This window comes from Coregonus lavaretus (genome assembly GCF_964263955.1).
Source record: "Coregonus lavaretus genome assembly, chromosome: 33".
NCBI lineage: Eukaryota > Metazoa > Chordata > Actinopteri > Salmoniformes > Salmonidae > Coregonus > Coregonus lavaretus.
Genome location: NC_140020.1, coordinates 31,255,147 through 31,278,787, shown reverse-complemented (window position 1 = coordinate 31,278,787; position 23,641 = coordinate 31,255,147). Strand labels below are relative to the sequence as shown.

The following is a 23,641-nucleotide window of genomic DNA, read 5'->3' as shown; positions in this document are numbered from 1 at the left end:
ACAGTACCAAAACAAATGATCTAATGATTCTGTCTCTTCGCAGCAAAATCTGCAGAGCATTGAAGATTGTATCCCCCATATAAATAACATTATATTGGTAGCAAGAATTTTATATAATAATTTAAATTGAAAGATTCTATGTTTTGAATCCGGTGTCGTTTTGCGTATCAGTTCATAAACACTAAGCCATGGGATCGGTACGTCAAAAATCTCTTCCCAACTATTTTGCAATCTATATGGGACGGCTGTTAATCCTTTGGTCCTTAAATTAAACTGATATACTTTTTTATTTATCACAGTTTTCCTTAACCAATTATGTTCTTTAATGCAAGGCAGACAGACAAGTTCCTTACTTTCTCCCCCTTTTACTTTCCTCTTCCATTTTTGCGGTAAGGCTGCAATTATTTGGTTGTAATTTTGGGTAGAGCAGACATTTCCATATATATTTTTGTTAGCTGCATGTGCGACAAAACTCCACCAGTCCTACCGATGATATCATTTACGAAGATTATACCTTTTTTAAACATTTTGTCAAAAAAAAGTTTTTTTGTCAATTAGTATATTTGAGTTTAACCACAATATTTGTTGCATTATTTGTTCTGTAGTTTCTGGAGGATTAAATTGAAATTGCAACCAACTTTCTATGGCTTGTTTTAGAAATAGTGATATTTGGGAGATTATTTCCTTTTCAAATAACTGAAAGTTAGTGGTTGTAATCTGAATAAAGGGAAAAAGGCCATTCTTGAACATTGGGTGAGATAATCTTACTAATTTGCTAGAGAACCAGTTTGGATTTAAGTATAACTTTTGTATGACTGAAGGTTTTAGTGATAGGTCTAATGCTTTAATATTTAATCATTTCTGTCCTCCGAATTCATATTAATTATATAAATAGGCCCGTTTAATTTTGTCCGGCTTGCCGTTCAAAATAAAATGGAATATTTATTTCTCATATAATTTAAAAAACTGTTCACTAGGCATAGGCAAGACCATAAGCAAATAGGTAAACTGGGATAATACTAAATAGTTAATCAGGGTGATTTTTCCACAAATTGACAGGTATTTACCTTTCCATGGTAGCAAGATCTTATATATTTTTGCTAACTTTCTATTAAAATGTATTGAAGTGAGATCATTTATTTCCTTTGGGATATGTATTCCGAGTATATCCACATCACGATCAGACCATTTTATTGGTAAACTACATGGTAATGTAAATTTTTTATTTTTTAGTGATCCAATACGTAATATAGTACATTTGTCATAATTTGGTTGTAATCCAGAGGGGTTAGAAAATGTATCTAGATCCTCTATGAGGCTGTGGAGGGATTCTAGTTGTGGATTTAAATGAAAACATAAATCATAAGCGTATAATGACACCTTTGTTTTTAAGCCCTGGATTTCTAATCCCCGGATATTATTGTTGGATCTGATTTGAATAGCTAACATCTCGATGGCCACAATAAATAGATATGCAGATAGTGGACAACCTTGTTTCACTCCTCTTCACAGTTTAAAACTTTCTGAGAAATAGCCATTATTTACTATTTTACACCTAGGGTTACTATACATGATTTTGACCCATTTTATAAGAGATTCTCCAAAATTGAAATGCTCCAGGCATTTATATATAAACCCCAGTCGTACTTTATCAAATGCCTTTTCGAAGTCTGCTATGAATAGCAGGCCTGGTTTCCCAGATTTTCCATAGTGTTCTATTATTTCCAATACTTGCCTTCTATTATCTCCAATGTATCTTCCATGTAAAAAACCTGTCTGATTAGAATGAATAATATCCGACAATACCTTTTTAATTCTATGCACTATACATTTTGCTAGAATTTTTGCATCACAACACTGAAGTGTAAGGGGCCTCCAATTTTTTTAATGGACTGGATCTTTATATTTTCCACTTGTATCCTGTTTTAGTAATAATGAGATCAGACCTTCTTCTTGAGTGTCAGATAATCTACCATTTACATAGGAGTGGTTAAAACATGCTAATAACGGTCCTCTTAGTATATCAAAAAAGGTTTGGTATACCTTGACTGGTATGCCATCCAACCCTGGAGTTTTCCTGGACTTAAAGTCTTTAATTGCATCCAGAAGTTCCTCCTCTGTAATTTCACCTTCACATGAGTCTTTCTATATGGCTGTTAATTTTACATTATCAATAGAAAAAACATCTCTACAGTTAGCTTCAGTTAGAGGAGATGGAGGCGACTGAAACGAAAACATATGCTTAAAGTATTTTGTTTCCTCCTTCAAAATATAATTTAGTGAATCATGGGTGACTCCGTCAATTGTAACCAGTTTCATAAAATTATTTTTGGGAGCATTCCTATGTTGAAGATTAAAAAAGAATTTGGTGCATTTTTCCCCATATTCCATCCAGTTTGCTTTATTTTTTATAATATATTACACTTGATCTATCTTGAATAAGTTTCTCCATTTCTTTTTGTTTTTCCTCTAATTTATTCTGAGCCTCTATGTTACAGTTTTTATTGCCATCTATCTGTTCTGTTAGACTTTCTATTTCCTTTGTTAGTATAAACTCTTTTGACCTAAATTGCTTTTGTTTTCGAGATGAGTATGAATTGCATGGCCTCTAAAGGCACATTTAAAGGTGTCCCATACAATATGGGGATTTGCTGTACCTATGTTATGTCGGAAAAAATCCGTTATAAATTCCTTTGTCCTAGTTAAAAAGAAATGATCATCCAATAGGCTTTGATTAAATTTCCAATATCCTCGCCTACGTGGAAGTTCAGTAAGAGTAATGTATATGCCAATTATATGATGGTCCGACCGCATTCTATCTTTGTTATTTCTCTTTGTCATTGTTTAAGTAAACCTTGACTTTGTTAATTCCTGCATCTGCGTCCTGCCTCTTCGTATACTCAGTACTCGTCACAGTATTTTACTGTTGATAATACCCAAAATGACCATATAAATGAGTTTTTCGTTACAGTGTACTTTCACTTCACCCATAGATGTTTATCCTACCCTGGACAAACGTTCAATACTGAAGTGAGATCTTGTTGTGTCTTCTCACCTCCAGGTACCCCCAGCAGGGTGGCCGGGGGCTTGAGGAGGGTGAGAAGGATAGAGAGCTGGGGGGAAATAGGGGGTTAGCTAGGGAGTGATGGTGGCTTGAGGCTTTGAGGGGTTGGGGCTGATGAGGTTGGTGATGTGTGCTGAGGCAGAAAAGGACAGGAATAGAGCCTCTCCTCTCTCAGCTGCCTGAGCTCAATATCACTCAGTCACAGCCTACGACCATCTATGGGCCATCATGCCTGGCTTTGTTTCATCATTCTCATTGTGACATCAGAACTGTTCTGATAATGATACTATTCTCATTAACATGAGATCCCTTCTCATTATGACATGAGAACCCTTCTCATTATGACATCAGAAACCTTATCATTATGACATTAGAAACCTTATCATTGTGACATCAGAAACGTTTTCATTTTGTTATCAGAACAACCCATAGAAATAGAATCCATACTCCATATTGACGTCATAAGAAAGAATTCCCTTCGACCACGCCCACAAATTGGGGATAGCAAACATTCTTTCCCATTGACCCCCAAAGAGCCAACCGTCGTTGATTTTAAGTTATACAGAAATAACTAAATATGCTGAAAAGCTGCTTTGTTGTTCAATCAATGTATATGTAACCAGGTCAAACATCCCAACCTACAGTTCGCAATACTCCCATGTAGGGTAATAGAGCCTGCCAGAAGAGCCCTGTGGCTTCAGGCTATTCAGAGTGGGAAATGTGGGGACCCGATGTCCAAATAATTCAGGAAAGTCGTATTTCTGGTTTAAATGCTGGTGAGTTACCGCCACTCTAATATCCAAAGGTGATTTCCGGCTGTATGTAATAATGCCAAAGATGTTCTGGGCTAATAATTTCAGAAATATCACACAAAAAAAACTAAAATACTGCAAAGTTGTGTCATGACTTGCCCTCATTGGCTGAGGATCAAATATTCCTGCTAGGCAAAGGTTTGAACACCCCCTTTCCTGGGGGCCAGTTTAATGGCCGGTCGTAAATTCCTTGCAGAGACTTTCTCTTCCTTGCCATGAAGTATGGGGAGAAAGGACCCCTTTGTTAACAAAGGAAGTCTTCCCGCCAAAATTCCAAAACCAAAAGTGGATAATGAAACAACATTCCTACTTAAAAGTATGTGGGAAATGGTTGGTGGGGACTTAAAGAACAATCATGACAAATTCGTTACTATGTTGTGATATCATCAAAGACGGTGGAACAACATAACTGTATCTCTGGGGGGGTACACTTCCCAGTTATGAGGGTTGCATCTATTTGTTGTATAAAACAAATGATTAGGTATAATAATACTTTTGTGAAGATAACAATGTGATTTTAGCATTCTAGATGAGATGATTGTTTTCCATATTGATTTGTTCTCGGTCAGTGGCCACACCCAGATGAGTACAAACATGATGGAACGCATCTTTTACCCCAAGTGCATAAAAAGCCTTGAAAAACAAATAAACCTTTAGACCAGCAGACGTGGAGCGTGAGCTAAACGTTGCAAATGGTTGAATTTCTACCAGACCAGCAAGCCCCACGGCTTAAAATGGTTGACACTCTACAAGACCAAGAAGCATGAAGCTGAAGCTACACGTTACAAAATGGTTAGACTAGAAAGACCAGAAAACATGAGACGTTAGTCCACACGTTTGAAATTGAGAAACTCTGAAACTCTCAACCTCTACACGAGCTGAAGAAGACCACCTCTACTATCCATTCTAACCACCACTACGACCAGACACTCTACCAAGGACATTGAGATCTTTGGAGGGCAAACCAGAGTCCTACATCATCAACTCAACTATCGAGGACAGCAACACGTAAATACATGTTGCATTTCTAATCCGAATTAGCGTTATTAGGGTGCATAAGTATTATGATTACTGTGAGCATAGTCTCCAAAGTAACCACGATAGTTTGAATCTCTCTCTCTCCCTTCCATTCTGACCCAAGCAGTCATGCGAATGTTGGTCCAGTCCACTAGGGACCTGTTTTCATTGTATTACGTTTGTAATCAATAACCTGTGTGTTGTATTGTGTTATTATTTAGTTAGTTTGTAAATAAATAATTAAGCCAATTTGTGTATTGCTGATTCATCAATAAGGTTAGGGTTCTTGCAGGTTCAAGGATTATGCGACGTTTAGAATGAGACTGATAAGAGGTAATTATTTAATAAGTGACTGTTATCGATTTATAACATATATATCTTCTAAGAGTTTAATTCGGGAAATGGTAACTCGTTAAACAACTTCTTCCGTGGTGCCCCAAATTCCTAAAGAGTTAATTGTTACATGATTAATTTAATCGAGTGACAATTAAACATAGTTAGGTAATTCGATAAATAACAGTCATACATTAAAGTAAGTCAAGTCACGACAGTTGCTTAGGAGCCATGAACACGTTGACCATGTCTATCGGGGTTGTCTTGCTACACGTAGCTATGTGTGTGGAAAACATTTCATCACAGGCAAGACATTTAACTTGTTTAGTATAGTCTGTTAGTAACTACTTGTAGCTGTATTGTCCGTTTGTTTGTTTTTGGTCTTGGCTAGCTTAATGTTCTGGTTGGTAGCTAGCTAGCGCTCACTCACGTGGTTGCTAGCACCGTCATGAAAAGGTTGCGTGAGGGAGGCCCTACAATATTACATTGTTCTAAGTAGTGAGAATGCTAGGGAGCAGGCAATGTTGAAAAGTAATCTTTAGACATGTTGTACTTTTATTATATGTAGTTTTGTTAATAATTAAAACAAGCATACAAGAAGAACATTTTGTTCGAAAAATATTACGTTTTTGCTGTGAGCCAATGGGATAACCTAGGTAACCACAGGTTGTTTTACACACCGGTGGGCGGGGCTGCGACGTTCTATCTAATACCCACTGGGACTATAGAAAGGGCCTCCCCATTTAGGTCAATGATGGCATAATGGATGGACTGCTGGCAGTCATTTTGAGTGTACCCTATAGGAAGTAAAAGCAGGAAGTAAAATCAGGAAGTGTACCCTTCAATCTGTGCTGTGATTTGTTTAGTCAACTCAACTGACATTACTAAAAATACATTCCATTGCATGAGTCACATCAGTTAGCATCATTTGAATGGACATTATACAGTACCATGGAAATGATTGCATCACAATACCAGGTCAGCCATTGCGAGTGTACCCATGAGTTTACCAGTCAAATTGCCAGGGTTAGCAGTTTCAAGCCCATTGTATGGATTCTATGTTTATGATATACAGTGCATTCGGAAAGTATTCAGACCCCTTGACTTTTTCCACATTTTGTTATGTTACAGCCTTATTCTAAAATTGAATGAAGTGTATTTTTTCCTCATCAATCTACAAACAATACCCCATAATGACAAAGAAAAAACAGGTTGCAAAAATAAATAAAAATAAAAACTGAAATATCACTTTACATAAGTATTCAGACCCTTTACTCAGTACTTTGTTGAAGCACCTTTGGCAGCGATTACAGCCTAGAGTCTTCTTGGGTATTGTCACGTCTACTCCTGCTCCTCCCCTCCGGCGTGCGACGTCGCCAGAATACTAACCACCGGTCCTGGGATTCATCATTACACACACATGGCAACCATCATTATGCACACCTGGCAACCATCATTATGCACACCTGGCAACCATCATTATGCGCACCTGCAGATCATTATGATTCACACCTGGACTCCATTACCTTCCTCATTACCTCCCCTTTATATGTCCCTCCCTTACGTTTAGTCCTCAGTCGGTATTGTTCCTGTGCTTATGCTATATCGCCACTGTTACGCTGTCTCGTTTCATGTTTGTTGTTTTATTAAACGTTTCACAGGAACGTGCTTCTCGACTCACAGCGTCATTGTTACAGAATACCGACTCAAACCATGGAAGCAGCAGGAAATTCGAATATCTCTCAGACGGTCGATGAACAGGGTTATCTTCTATGTCAACACCATGACCAGCTAGTACAACTGGGATCGGTTATGGAGGAGGTTCTTCGTAGTGTGCAACGTCTCGAACACACCCAGGAGGCGTTGTCTTCATCCAGCGGAGGATACTCTACAACCAGTCGACCCAATGAGCCAGCACATCAGCCCATTCAGCAACCCGCTCAGGTCAGCGATGCCCATTTATCCCTCCCAAATAAACATGACGGTACACCATCAAAATGCCGTGGCTTCCTACTTCAGTGCTCTCTCTATTTTTCGCACCCACCACCGAGAGGTTCAAGGTTGCCATGGTGATTTCTCTGCTGACTGGGCGGGCGTTGGAGTGGGCTACGGCCATCTGGGAGAGAGGAGAGGAGGAGCTTGATTCTTATGAGGGGTTCATGGCTCTGTTTAAATGTATTTTTGATCATTCCCCGGAGGGCAGAGAGGGAGGTGAGCGGCTACTGCAATTACGGCAGGGTAACCAGATGGCTGCTGAGTACGTGCTCACCTTTCGGACAGTAGCAGCATCCAGTGGATGGAATGAGCCGGCACTTCGTACGCTATTTAGAAGAGGTTTGTGTAAAGAGGTCCAGACGGAACTGGCCTGTCGAGACGACAACCTCTCCTTGTACGCACTCATTGCGATGGCCATCCGTCTGGATAACCTACTTCGGGAGCGCCACTACTCTCATCGCTTCTCTCCCTCCCTCAGTGAACACTCGGGATCAGAGTCTGAACCCATGGAGGTAGGGGTCACTCATCTCCCCGCGGCAGAGCGCCGCAGACGGATACAGCTGAGGCTCTGTCTATAGTGTGGAGAGGGAGAGCACAAGCTCCAGAGGTGTCCGGTATGTCCGAATACGGGATCCACAAGAGCAGAGGGACGGTCACGTGATCTTCCACCCCCTAGGGTAGGAGCGAGTATTCCATCTTCATCACTGTCTACTAGGCTCTTTTTGGTGTCCATTCCACTATCTGACTGTCCCTCATGTACTGTGTCTACAGCGTTAGTGGATTCCTGTGCCGCGGGGAACTTTATTGACCAGACCCTTGCCTTCTCTCTTAACATCAACTCATACCTGCTCTCCTCTCCTTTTCCGGTTCAAGCCCTGGATAGTCGGCCTTTAGCATCCGGAACCGTCACACACATCACTCAACCACTCACCCTCACCGAGTCCATTCATCAGGAGAACATTCCCTTCTTCATTACCAGTGCACCAGTCCACAAGATCATCCTCAGTCTCCCTTGGCTTCAACGCCACAACCCTACCATCTCATGGTCGAGAATGAGAATTACAGACTGGTCACTCGAATGCCGGAAGACCTGCTTCCCTGTCCCCTGTGGTTCCACGTTGGTTGAGAGTCCTGTGGTTGTCCTTCACTACCCAATCCATCGCTGGGAAATACTGGTGGCCCAACTTAGCGCAGAACGTCACTCGCTATGTCAACTCCTGTTCCGTATGTGCTCAAACCAAGTCCCCCCAGAATGCTCAAGCAGGGAAGCTCCTGCCACTTCCCGTGCCTCAGCAACCCTGGTCACATCTATCCATTGACTTTGTAACCGATCTCCCCTCCTCTGGTGGTTTTACCCCCATTTTGGTGGTAGTGGATATATTTTCTAAGTCCTGTCGTTTAAACCCTCTTCCTGGTCTCCCCACTGCTTTCCAGGTCGCTGAGGCACTCTTCCAGCAGGTCTTCCGGCATTATGGCCTTCCAGAGGACATCGTCTCTGACCGTGGGCCCCAATTCACATCACGAGTATGGAGGGCCTTCATGGAGAAGCTCGGGGTCACGGTCAGCCTCACTTCTGGATACCAGCCTCAGTCCAACAGGCAGGTGGAGAGGATGAACCAGGAGCTGGGGAGGTTCCTGAGGAGTCACTCTCAGGACCGGCAGGGTGAGTGGGTACAATTCCTTCCGTGAGCAGAGTATGCCCAGAACTTGTTACGTCACTCCTCCACTGGGTTGACCCCGTTCCAGACCGAAGCTCCTGCGTTTGATGAGTGGATCCAGCGTGCAGAAGAGGTGTGGAGCAACACTCACGTGAGACTCCAGTGCGCCATCCATCATCAAAAGGAACAGGCAGACCGCCACCGCAGTGAGACCCCTGTGTCCCACCCTGGGGATCGCATCTGGCTTTCTACCAGGAACCTCCCACTCCACCTGCCCTGTAAGAAACTGAGCCCCTGCTTTGTGGGGTCGTTTAAGGTTCTCCGGAGGGTCAACAAGGTGATGTATAGGTTACAGCTGCCCAGTTACTATCGTATCTCACCCTCTTTTCATGTCTCCCTTCTTAGGCCGGTGGTTCCTGGTCCCCTAGCTGAAGTTGTCCCACACGACACACCCCACACCCCCTGGACATCGAGGGGAGTCCGGCGTATCTGTCAAAAATCCCAAAGATCCCATACTGGACTTCTGGCATCGTGGGGGTCGGCTCCAGTACCTGGTGGACTGGGAGGGGTATGGCCCAGAGGAGCGGTGTTGGGTTCCTGTGGAGGACATTCTGGATCCCAACATCATTCGTGATTTCCACCTTCGCCGTCCGGACCGACCCACTCCTCGTCCTCGGGGTTGTCCCTCTGGTCGGTGTTGTCCTGCAGCGGGAAGCTTGGCACACCTGTATTTGGGGAATATCTCCCATTCTTCTCTGCAGATCCTCTCAAGCTCTGTCAGGTTGGATGGGGAGCGTCGCTGCACAGCTGTTTTCAGGTCTCTCCAGAGATGTTCGATCGGGTTCAAGTCCGGGCTCTGTCTAGGCCACTCAAGGACATTCAGAGACTTGTCCCAAAGCCACTCATGCGTTGTCTTGGCTGTGTGCTTAGGGTCATTGTCCTGTTGGAAGTTGAACCTTTTCCCCAGTCTGAGGTCCTGAGCACTCTGGAGCAGGTTTTCATCAAGGATCTCTCTGTACTTTGTTCCATTCATCTTTCCCTCAATCCTGACAAGTCTCCCAGTCCATGCCGCTGAAAAACATCCCAACAGCATGATGCTGCGACCACCATGCTTCACAGTAGGGATGGTTCCAGGTTTCCTCCAGACGTGACGCTTGGCATTCAGGCCAAAGACTTCAATATTGGTTTCATCAGACAAGAGAATCTTGTTTCTCTTGGTCTGAGAGTCCTTTAGGTGCCTTTTACTGAGGAGTGGATTCCGTCTGGCCACTCTACCATAAAGGCCCGATTGGTGGAGTGCTGCAGAGATGGTTGTCCTTCTGGAAGGTTATCCCATCTCCACAGAGGAACTTTGGAGCTCTGTCAGAGTGACCATCGGATTCTTGGTCACCTCCCTGACCAAGGCCTTTCTCCCCCGATTGCTCAGTTTGGCAGGGCGGCCAGCTCTAGGGAGAGTTGATGGTTCCAAACTTCTTCCATTTAAGAATGATGGAGGCCACTGTGTTCTTGGGGACCTTCAATGCTGCAGAATGTTTTTCAGTTTTTTGGTTTGAATAAGTTAGCAAAAATGATTAAATACCTGTTTTCGCTATGTCATTATGTGGTATTTTGTGTAGATTGATGAGGAAATTATTTGAATTAATACATTTCAGAATAAGGCTGTAACGTAACAAAATGTTGAAAAAGGGATGGGGTCTGAATACTTTCCGAATGCACTGTAACCCTTCACATCATGACATCATAACTCTTCTCGTTATGACATCACAACCCTTCTCATCATGACATCACAACCCTTCTCATCATAATATCACAACCCTTCTCATTATGACATCACAACCCTTCTGTTTATGGCATCAGAAGCTTTCTCTGACTCCAAAATGTAACTGTGATGAACCAGATGGTTCTCTAAAGTTTTAATTCAAGTTTCACTGCTCACAGTTTGAGTCCCAATCCAGGGGCTCATGGGAAAGTGAGTCTTCATGGCATCATCAGATGCTCATCAGATGCTCCACTTAACACACACACACACACACACACACACACCCACACACACAGACACACACATACACATACACACAACGCCTGTGGCCCTCATGTGATCTGCAACCCTCAGCCACCCAATACACGGCATTGTGGGTCACAGCTGGCGAACTGAGGTCCTCCTGCGGGGTGTTCTCATGCGTTCACGCAGCCATGCTGGATGTGTGTGTGTCGTGTGTGTGTCTATATGTTATCATGCACTCGTTGAGCCTTGACGGCCGATGATTACACTTGAGAGGATGGAACATAGCCTGCCAGGACTTTGTTCTTCTGCATTATCCAATCATTGAAAGGCAAGCTGTGTAATGGTTGTCCATGCGTTCCAATGATATCCTGACTGACTTGTGAGTCATATCACTCCAATATACATGGTAATGGACAGTGATGTGGGCAATGTAACACCAAGGAGTGAGCTAGGTAAGCTGATCCTAGATCTGTGCCTAAGGGCAACTTAAACCCAGAACGCTACTACAGTATATGCTGTAAATGTGCCAGTGCCATCTAGTGGTTTGGTGGATATACTACAAGCTCCTTTCCATGCAGCAAAGCTGCTATTGCTTCATTCATGACGATCGCCAAAGAGGATGTGAGTTATCCATTCCATGCTTGAATGTATTGACCCAGTTTGTCATAGGGTCACTGTGCAGTCAGTCAGGATTCCAGGGGCTAGCAGAGCAGTGTCAATAGAGTGACTATAACAGAATGACCAAAGCACAGGTAAAACAGTGTACATAGGAGTTGAGGTATCCATAGAAATAAAAACAATACAGCGAGATAGACCATTTCCATGGCTTTTCCAATTCCCAGCTTGTCTATTCATACCCCATAAAAAGGTCCTACATTTCTCAACTCAAACTACAGCTAATCTAATCAAAGAGAACTAACACAGTGAGTTTGTCATGTTGGAAATGTTTGTTTGTTGTGGTGTTGTTACCGTGGACATCATTGATCTGTTTATCAGAGAGTTAGTTTGACCATGACTCTCCACTTCAGCACCATACTATCTATAGGAATTAGGAATTTAATTAGAGAAACACATCTTAGTCGCCAGAGGTTAGGTGCAGGGGATTTTTAATAGCCTGATACCAGATCTGTTTGTGATGTATTGGCAACGCCTATGGTCATTGTTTGGTGTGACTACATACAAGTGGCAAGACAGCGCGACCAGTTCTGGTACAAGGCTAAATGTTTCCATACCTACAGACCGTTAACAGTTACAACTAGGAATCAGAGATCATAGGTGCAGGGGGTTTCCATACATTCAGATAGAGATTACAGGAATCATAATCTGATCATGGATGGAGAGAGGGATTAGGGTTGATAACAGGGACGAATATCAAATCCTTTGACATTGTTTATGCTTCAGTTATCAATTTCCTTCAGCTTTACTGTTCTCTGGGAAGGTTAGGCTACACTTTACTCTAACGATATGTCATAACGGCTTCGTAGCACTATCATAACACTGTCATAACGATGACATACCTTTTACTTTGAGAGCTAGATCAACAGAGTTGATTATGTTCATCACCATTACCAGCTGTTAGACTGGCCCCTCTTCTGTTGAGATACAGGGTACGTCCCAAATGGCACCCTATTCCCTATGGGTCCTGGTCAAAAGTAGTGCACTATAAAGGGAATTTGGATGCAGCCACAGACTCAATGCAGTGAGACATACTTTTCACCAGCACAGGGAACCAACCAGCGGCCTGACTCCACTCTAAAGCTCCTCTCAGGTTTCCAACACAGTGGAGGTATCTGTCTGTTGTAATGCCATTACTGTCCCTGGCACAGAGACCATGTCAGGGCATGTCAGGGAGTTAGTGTCTGTGAGACATAGTCTCATGACTGGCTGCTGAGCAATGAAGTCAACCATGTTAACCACAGCAGACTCAGAGCCCATCAGTGTGTGTTTGTGAGGTTAGGATTAGAGTTGGGTAGGAGACACCTTGGACTTGTCTTGGAAATGAGAGTTAGGTTCCCCCGATTACCACTTCTCACTTCTAACACCCACACACTCAGGCATGCACTTGCCAGCACACACTGACACACACACACACACACATACATACATACATACATACATACATACATACATACATACGTATGTACACATGACAGAACGATACATGGGCAAAATGTATTGGTTTCTAAGGCAACATTTAAACCTTGTGTGGTGTTGTTTGCACTCTCCCTGTCTAAATGTGTTCTGGTGTCTCTGTTGATTGTTTCATTCCAGCCACCCCATAATTCGTTCAATTATGTCAATTTCCATTTCAATTTATTCATCAACCAACAGTTCAACAAAAGTACATCAGTCCGCTGCACTACAACATTATTTAGCAAAAGCACATTTCCAAAACGTAGTCACCGGTCTTGCCTTATATCCTACATTGATGGATTTTCATGAGACCCAAGCATTTTTGCTAATCTGTTTTTGCAGCACTTAGAAAAGTACCTCTAGCTCTGGCTCAGAATGTTTGTTTCTCAATAAATAAATAAATGGACATAATTATAACATCTTAGAAAAGACAGGACACACAACAACTGCCACGAAGAGATACGTCTGGGTCTATGGAAATTAACTATGTAGTGTTTGACATGAGTTTAGGACCTGTTGCATTTTTACAACCGGGGGTCTCACGGGGTTATGACAGCCTACTTGACAATAAAGAAATGTATCGATATACTCTTGATATTGAGTACCATAGTTTGATAAGGGGAATGTTGTCACAGGGAATATTTTCCCCTGGGCGTGGTTCTCCCAGAAGAGTTGGGAATGAAGGAGTGGCCAAATGAAAAAGGGAAGGTATAAAGGAGTTTCTAAATGTGTGTGTAGATTCCTGCTATAGCTGTCTAGCTGTCACCTCAACAACACAGCAACAACTTGGTTCTACAGTGTTACACCTGAGAAGCGCAGCGAATAACAGGTAACATAAGATTTGACTAATTTATGTATTTAAAAAAAAATCCAGGTTAGTCCCTTTGAGATTGAGATCCAGAAAATCTGTATTGCCCCATTGGTGAGTTAGACATCTGACCAGGGAGCTCTTACCTTATTTTATTGATTTAGTATTAAGTGTGATGCAATTTTAAATAACGTTTATTTGATTTGATTTACTTATTCAAACTCAAGCTGTGTGAAATCCTATTTGATGAGACATAGAATATTCAAATGAAGTGATGGCTGACATCTGTGAAGGGCTTGTCCCCCCCAAAAGTTGGTGATAACGTTTATATTTCATTTGACAAAGAAATCTACAGAGCCAAAGACTTAGCTACTGAGAAAAGGTAATCAACTTATTTGGGCATGACTGCAATTATGGTTTGGAGGCCTATTATAGAATGGTAGCCTATCTTATACTATGCATCCATATCATAATTGCAGTCATGTTATAGTCTATAAGACAAAGACAATGCACAGCAAATACAAGACTAGTCCGAGGGCAGGTAATCAGGTAATGATGTAACTGGTGAGTAGCTATCTGTGGAATCTGCTGTGCTAAGAGGGTAGGACAACACCAGGCTTGTGTGACTGTTGCAGAATGATTACAGACAACATTTCCACTGTTTCATACACATTCCTTACTGAGGACTTTTATGGTGCATCATGTGCCAAATGATGATTTGCTCCAAGTGTTACAAAGTACTTCATACTCAGTGTATGAGTAGTGTGGGACTTGGTGTTCAATATACCAGAGACATTGAGTTTATGAGAGTATCTGAATTTACTCAGGAATGTTTCCAAAACTCCTGCACATTTTTGCTGTCAGTTGGTACTTTAGAGACTGGTGACTGGGGCCATCTAGTGGTCATATATAGAATAGCTGTCCCTCTATCTAATGTCAATTATTGATCAGGTTTGAAACTGTGGGAAATGTGTAAGATCTCAGGTGTGAGTTTTGTCATGTCAATACCTTATTGGAACTTAATGACTGGTGATCCGACAGTGGTGAGTTCCTAATGATTATGTTCAATTATAGCCTTGACTGATGCTTCCATTACTGATGAAGATGAAAAATGGTAGTGATGTTGTTCTCTCTGTACTTACAGATACTATGGAAGTAAGTACCTCACCTCCTCCAACCTCTACACTGACAACTAACGACTGAGAACACAGCTCTCACTGTCTCAGTATTCTTGAAGTATTTAACCGTTATTATTCAAGTATTCTGGAATATTTCTTGAATTCTTGAATGTCATGTCTAAATAGGCCTCTATGTGTGCGCACTATATGTGTGCATGAGTGTGTGTGTGTGCCTGTGTGTGTGCATGCATGAGGATTTCAGCGTGCATGTGTGCATGTCTGCATGTCTGCATGTGTGTGTGTCTCTGACTGTGTATGTGTGTGTACCCTTCTTGTCCCCACAGCTCTCTGATGCTCTGTGTGGTTGTCCGTCCTCTGGTTCTACCCCCCAGGGAAGCAACAGCATCGGGCCCAGTCAGAACCAACCAGGGGGTCCTGCCTGGCCGACACAGCCCGGCCAACAGCCCACCCATCCCCCATCCTGCTGGCCAGGGCAACCCAACACCCCCTGCTGGCCTGGGCCACAACCATCCCAACCAGACCCAGCCTCAGCCCAAAACTGGCCTGGTCCCCAACCACAACCACCCCAACCAGCCCCATCCCATCCCTGCCAGTCATGCTGGCCTGGACCTCCCCAATTCCAGCCCCAGCCTTCCCAACCCCAGCCCCAGCCTCAACCTGCACTCCAGCCTTCTCAACCTCCAGCCCCAGCCCCTGCCCCCCAAGTCCCCAGCCAGCCTAGTGCCCCAAGGTGGCCGGTTACCCAAGGCCTTAACCCAGGCATTAACCCAGGGTCTGGATGGCCTTTCAGCCCTGGTAAGTCTGGTTGGCCTGGTCAGAACCCAGGCCTTAACCCAGGCGGATCTGGATGGCCATTCAGCCCTGGTCAGGATCCAGGTAGCCAGTCTGGTTGGCCTGGTCAGAACCCAGGTGGCTTCACACCTGCTCCACAGTGGACTCCAACACCAGCTGGACATCTGGTGAGAGACAAGGAGTAGGGTCTAGAGAAGCTGTAGTGTAGCTTTAGCGAAGGGACGGAGAGAGAGAGGGAGGGAGGGAGGGAATTGGCAAAAACATTGTGTTGGTGTGAAAACAGAGCCATATCCTAAATGTCAGTGTGTTGTGTTGGTGTATAGAATGTGCCCCACAACCTGAACCTACAAAGAGGCATCTACGACAAGATGATGATGACCATCATGGGCCAGGTCAAACCAAATGCTAAGCAGTGAGTTCACACTTTACAATCATCTATAATGGTTCCTGTTGTTTACTGTGATTGTTAATAAGATCCCTGACTTACCCCTTAGAGGTACACATTACCAGTATGTTATTTGAACACGACTGATGGAATAAGTCAATCTGTAAAGTTGACGGTTCTGAACATGTCAGCTGCCTTCAGTACATCACAGTCCTGGAAGAGTGGGCCTATCCACCTGATGACTGTGGCTTGCTCCTGTAAGTCGCTCTGGTTAAGAGCGTCTGCTAAATGACTAAAATGTAAAATGTAAATGTAAATGCTTGTTATCACTATCTAATGTCTTGGCTTGTGCTTTTATCAATCTGATCAATAAAACTGTTTTAATTTATCGTATCCCCTCCAGGTTCACTGTCAACTTCCTGCGAGGTAATGACATCGCCTTCCACCTCAACCCTCGATTCAGCGACGGGGGCAAGCAGGCAGTGGTGAGGAACACCAAGGTGGGAGAGTGCTGGGGCAAGGAGGAGAGGCACACACGAGGAAGCTTCCCCTTCATGGCAGGACAGTCCTTCGAGGTCAGTGGGAACTTCCATTGAGGCAGTGCTACTGTAGCCTGTACTGTACTGACTAACAAATCAACTGAGTTCCCCTTTCGATAATGTTTGCGGCTAAATTATACTTGATTTAATTCCTCTCTCCCTTTCTCCACCTGTGTTTCAGATGAAGATTCTGATTACGTTTGAGGAGTTTAAGGTGGCTGTAAACGGAGCTCAGCTGTTTGAGTTTAAACACCGCGTCAGAGAACTCAACCAGATCGATCGCGTCAACATCCTCCATGATGTCATCCTCACCTACGTCAACGTAGACACGATACCATAGCACCCACACCCATGACATCACTATTCATTATACAACACCCAGCTAATGCTAAATACATACAATGAATTATTTGCACCTGTTTCATGAAGATGATAAGGATGATGATGATGATGATGAAGATGATGAGGATGAGGATGAGGATGAGGATGATGATGATGATGATGATGATGATGATGAGCTGTACTCATTCTGTGGTGAACAAACAGTACTACGTTAATGCCCACTTACTCAGTCCATGTGCAAATATATTACTGCACAAAATTGTAAATGGCTCTATCAGTGCCAAATCATGCATAATATAAGGAAAGAGCTAAGCAATGGGGACTGTCTATTTTTAAATGTTTTTTTTAAAAACTCATCATCTCCAATATTGTGAGCATCTATTAGAGAGCTTTGCTTTGGTGTAGGTTGAGGCCTGTCCATTCATATCGGTTGTGTTCTTCCACTGAATTCCCCTTTCCTGATTTCTATTGGGGATTCTTTCTCTGCTTGCCAATGCAAAGTCTACAAACCTACAGTGTAACATCAGACCGACCTACGTATTGAACAGGCCTACATGGAATTGGATTGTGATGAACAATATTTGATTTGATGTGTATGAAAATGATTGGAGAAATATGCATAAAAGGTGAGTAATTGCCCATAATTTGTCACCTTTTGATAGTTGCTTTTCCAATTTTGATAGTTTAGTGACAGCAAAGACATTAATCGATTGATTAAATATGATTTTTTTCAAGACAGACAAACTTTCTGTTTGTCAGCATGACTCAAGAGGAATGTATGTATGGTGGTGTTCATCTTTATGCAGCCAGTTATGTTCTTTTGATTTATTTGATGTTTTGAGAAGGCAACTACATTTTGAAAATGCATTACTGTTTTGAAAAAGGTCTTGTGTACACTGAATATTTTACCTATTAAATACAGCTGGCAATATATCGTTTTTCTCAATTTTCAAAACAATATAATGTAGATGAAAATATGTGGCCATACATAAAAATGACATTTAATTGATAAGCAATTTCAGTCACTTATTTTGTACACATTTTGTACTTCAGTGACTTTTTCACTTTGAACGTCTCTTCTCTGTGTCATATTTGGAATTATTTTCAATATTACTGGATGTTGCTTTTGCAGAGAGGCCCAATCATACTTTAGGAGGGCTTTGACAGCCAAGTCTAGTATTGCAGACAGTATACAATAGGCCTTACAATCTATACTTGGTTTGTAATATCACAACTACCTGCTTGGTTCTGTGTACTTTTGATTGACTTGATTTGATTTAATTGATGCTGAATTATAAACATTTAAAAACAACATTACAATATACAGCATGGAGCATGTTAGCAATTCCAAACCGTATCAAATTTAGTTTTTTACACCTCCCTGCTTTAGCATTTGATCCTAATTACGAGAAAAAGAATAGCTCACTTCTATAAAATGTATGATTACCATCTCATACCATTTACTATTTTTCATAGAAAAGGATGGTCTATTTAAGCAATAAGGCCTGAGGTGGTGTGGTATATGGCCAATATACCACGGCTAATGGCTGTTCTTAGCACAATGTAATGCGGAGTGCCTGGACACAGCCCTTAGCCGTAGTATATTGGCCATATACCACAAACCCCCGAGGTGTTTTACTGCTATTATAAACTGGTTACCAAAGTAATTAGAGCAGTAAAAGCTGAGATTTGGAATTGTTTTAAGATGATCATACTATGGATTATGTAGCTACAGTGGGGGGAAAAAGTATTTAGTCAGCCACCAATTGTGCAAGTTCTCCCACTTAAAAAGATGAGAGAGGCCTGTAATTTTCATCATAGGTACACGTCAACTATGACAGACAAATTGAGGAAAAAAAACGCAAGATCTCACCCCGTGGGGTCAAAATGATCACAAGAACGGTGAGCAAAAATCGCAGAACCACACGGGGGGACCTAGTGAATAACCTGCAGAGAGCTGGGACCAAAGTAACAAAGCCTACCATCAGTAACACACTACGCCGCCAGGGACTCAAATCCTGCAGTGCCAGACGTGTCCCCCTGCTTAAGCCAGTACATGTCCAGGCCCGTCTGAAGTTTGCTAGAGTGCATTTGGATGATCCAGAAAAGGATTGGGAGAATGTCATATGGTCAGATGAAACCAAAATATAACTTTTTGGTAAAAACTCAACTCGTCGTGTTTGGAGGACAAAGAATGCTGAGTTGCATCCAAAGAACACCATACCTACTGTGAAGCATGGGGGTGGAAACATCATGCTTTGGGGCTGTTTTTCTGCAAAGGGACCAGGACGACTGATCCTTGTAAAGGAAATAATTAATGGGGCCATGTATCGTGAGATTTTGAGTGAAAACCTCCTTCCATCAGCAAGGGCATTGAAGATGAAACATGGCTGGGTCTTTCAGCATGACAATGATCCCAAACACACCGCCCGGGCAACGAAGGAGTGGCTTCGTAGAAGCATTTCAAGGTCCTGGAGTGGCCTAGCCATTCTCCAGATCTCAACCCCATAGAAAATCTTTGGAGGGAGTTGAAAGTCTGTGTTGCCCAGCGACAGCCCCAAAACATCACTGCTCTAGAGGAGATCTGCATGGAGGAATGGGCCAAAATACCAGCAACAGTGTGTGAAAACCTTGTGAAGACTTACAGAAAACGTTTGACCTGTGTCATTGCCAACAAAGAGTATATAACAAAGTATTGAGAAACTTTTGTTATTGACCAAATACTTATTTTCCACCATAATTTGCAAATAAATTCATAACAAAATCCTACAATGTGATTTTCTGGATTTTTTTCTTCTCATTTTGTCTGTCATAGTTGATGTGTACCTATGATGAAAATGACAGGCCTCTCTCATCTTTTTAAGTGGGAGAACTTGCACAATTGGTGGCTGACTAAATACTTTTTTTCCCCACTGTATTTGATTTGGAATTTTAGGACCCTTTTAGGTGTCAAATATTTGTATTTATTTTATATTTATTTAAAATGATTTGATAAAATATTGACTTTGGCCTTTACTACTAAAGCCCATAGAAACACTTTGAATAACACATTCATAAATGACAAAAGAGACAGTCAAATTAATCATAAGAAACAAGGTTTTGAAATGTCTGTCCTAAATGTAGGAGATCTTTTTTTTTAACTCAGGAAATATTTTGTTTGTTTTTTTACACACATTTAACTCATTTTTTTGGGTAGGCACAAAACTACCTACATACTTCCATTAGTTTTTAAAAACCAGTACAGGTTACCTTCAGATGAGTCCTGTGAAACTTGTGGGGGATGTAGAGCAAAATGGCGAACACCATCTGTTAGTGAGAATCTCCCCTTTCCACAGGGGGTCCCATTAGTTTGCAGCACAAATTATTCGGACGCTATCAAACAGAAGTTGGTACATCAACGGTACTGACTTCAGACAAGTCTCTTGACACTTATGGGGGTCATAGAGCAAAATGTAGAACACCATCGTGTTCGTGAGTGTCTCCCCTTTCCATAGAGTGGTCATAATAATTCGGATTCTACAGACGTTTTCATTTGAATACCTATTTTCGGGATGTCTCATGGTCTGACAAATACCGCTCTAGTTCTACTACCTTTCACCGCAGATGTGGAAGTGCGACACTGGCGGATGCGATGGATTGAGATGCATCCAATGCAAAAAAAACGGATATCTCTAGCTTAAACTGATGGATTTTCACAGGGAATTTTTTGTTATGTAACTTAGATTGACGCACCGGTGCGTCAATCGACTCTAGGGCCCAATCCCAAATCGACCCCTAGATCATATGCCCTATGTACTTGTGGAGGTCTGAGAGGATTTGACTGGTTTTACCATATTGGTAATACCAATCAAATAGTCACAGATGTCCCCAAGCGCATAGGGCATAGGGTCTAGTGGTAGGTTCGGGTTTGTGCCGTCATTGTATTTTACTGAAGGTCTCCTTATGAGGGGATTCAGCGCCCTCCAAGGGTAGTCTTAAGAATATAACCAGGTTGGTTAACTTTCAACACTGTAAATAAGTATAACGTGTGCATGTAGGGATTTTTTGTTTTGTTGTTGTTACCGCGGACACCGTTAATTTAGCTGAGAGCTAGTTTGACCATGACTCTCCACCTCACCAGCACCATATGATCTACAGGAATTAGGGATAAAATTGGATTAGAGAAACAAATATTAGCATTACAGAGTAGGGCTGTGGCGGTCACAAAATGTTGTCAGCCCGTGATTGTCAAGCAAATAACTGTCTGTCTCACTGTAATTTACCATTGATTAACATAAACACATTTAGCATCTCCTGGCTTCCACACATAGCCTACAAGCCACTGATGCAGACCTTTGGAAAATCTACATTTAAAAAAGTCTAATAAATCCATGTAATATAGCCTACACCTTCACAACAAATCCATTATTTATTTTAAACAGGTCTAAAGAAGTATGGTATGAAGAAAATGTAGTCTATTTCAGAAGAACAGAATAGCATACTCTGAGTTGTCCTTATGTTAGGTCCTGATCTGGCTATGCCAAATGGCTGTGGGCTACACTAGTTCATTTGGCAGACAAGATTTGCTTATAATTCCGTGGCATTATTTTATATTATTTTATAGTATGAAGAATACAATTGAACAAAGCTGAATAAAATATAAATATTTTCTCCAAACAATTTGAGGGAGTGCGCACATTAAGCTATTCTGTGTTGAGCAGTTAACAAAGAAATAGGTACTCCTATATGCTTAATTTAGAGTTATTAATGTAACTTTAGTTGTTCTACAAACATTGGGCTATATGTTTTGATTTTTAATACATTTTAAGGCTGCATGATGGGACTCTTATAATGATTTTAAAAAAGTCGCTTGAAAGGCATGACCTGCTTAGTTTTTTTGCCTAGGCTGTACACACTTAATTAGCCTTTCATTCACAATTTGACAAGCACTTGATAATGCCTCAAATTTCACGGCAGCATCCCCTTTGAGGCCGTAATGCACCCTAAATAATCCATGGCTTTAGCGGCCAGTGGCCGTTGTGCCCTTGGCCCGGAGTGATGTGCGCTCCTAAGCACCTCTCACTCACATGGCTCTCCATCACGTGATCGGGTCTTTCTCACAGGCTACAAGTGAAGAAAGACACATCGGGGACGCAATTGCGCGCGTCCTTATCCAATTCCGAGGTGCATATTGAAGATATTGGAAGAACTGTCCACATGCATTTTTTGTCAGCCAACAAGATGAGTAGGCCTAAGGAACAACAAAAGCACTAGCCTATGTCAATCTACTATCCCGCAGAGTACAAAAGTCAACCATACTCACACATACACATTCTGTGCAAGAAATAAATATTCCAAACTATCGTTTTGGCAAGTCGGTTAGGACATCTAACTTTGTGCATGACACAAGTAATTTTTCCAACAATTGTTTACAGACAGATCATTTCACTTATATGTCACTGTATCACAATTCCAGTGGGTCAGAAGTTTACATACACTAAGTTGACTGTGCCTTTAAACAGATTGGAAAATTCCAGAAAATGATGTTATGGCTTTAGAAGCTTCTGATAGGCTAACTGACATAATTTGAGTCAATTGGAGGTGTACCTGTGGATGTATTACAAGGCCTGCCTTCAAAATCAGTACCTCTTTGCTTGACATCATGGGAAAATCAAAAGAAATCAACCAACACCTCAGAAAACAATTGTAGACCTCCACAAGTCTAGTTCATCCTTGGGAGCAATTTCCAAACGCCTGAAGGTACCACGTTCATCTGTACAAACAATAGTACGCAAGTATAAACACCATGGGACCACGCAGCCGTCATACCGCTCAGGAAGGAGACGCGTTCTTTCTCATAGAGATGCTGGAGGAAACAGGTACAAAAGTATCTATATCCACAGTAAAACGAGTCCTATATCGACATAACCTGAAAGGCCGCTCAGCAAGGAAGAAGCCACTGCTCCAAAACCGCCATAAAAAAGCCAGACTAAGGTTTGCAACTGCACATGGGGACAAATATCGTACTTTTTGGAGAAATGTGCTCTGGTCTGATGAAACAAAAATAGAACTGTTTGACCATAATGACCATCGTTATGTTTAGAGGAAAAAGGGGGTCGCTTGCAAGCCGAAGAACACCATCCCAACCGTGAAGCACGGGGGTGGCAGCATCATGCTGTGGGGATGCTTTGCTGCAGGAGGGACTGGTGCACTTCACAAAATAGATGGCATCATGAGGAAGGAAATTATGTGGATATATTGAAGCAACATTTCAAGACATCAGTGAGGAAGTTAAAGCTTGGTCGCAAATGGGTCTTCCAAATGGACAATGACCCCAAGCATACTTCCAAAGTTGTGGCAAAATGGCTTAAGGACAACAAAGTCAAGGTATTGGAGTGGCCATCACAAAGCCCTGACCTCAATCCTATAGAACATTTGTGGGCAGAACTGAAAAAGCGTGTGCGAGCAAGGAGGCCTACAAACCTGACTCAGTTACACCAGCTCTGTCAGGAGGAATGGGCCAAAATTCACCCAACTTATTGTGGGATGGTTACCCGAAACGTTTGACCCAAGTTAAACAATTTAAAGGCAATGCTACCAAATACTAATTGAGTGTATGTAAACTTCTGACCCACTGGGA

At 42.2% G+C, this 23,641-nt stretch overlaps 1 protein-coding gene across 1 annotated transcript; it reads left to right on the top strand.

The window, feature by feature from the left end:
* Positions 1-14,908: 14,908 nt before the first annotated feature.
* Positions 14,909-17,020, top strand: LOC311108069 (uncharacterized protein; the record flags this gene model as incomplete). Its single annotated transcript, XM_084150715.1, has 6 exons — positions 14,909-14,980; positions 15,336-15,759; positions 15,841-15,923; positions 16,080-16,168; positions 16,545-16,716; positions 16,862-17,020. 6 exons carry the CDS (start codon positions 14,909-14,911, stop codon positions 17,018-17,020), a joined length of 999 nt encoding a protein of 332 aa, XP_084006841.1.
* Between the last annotated feature and the right edge of the window lie 6,621 nt (positions 17,021-23,641).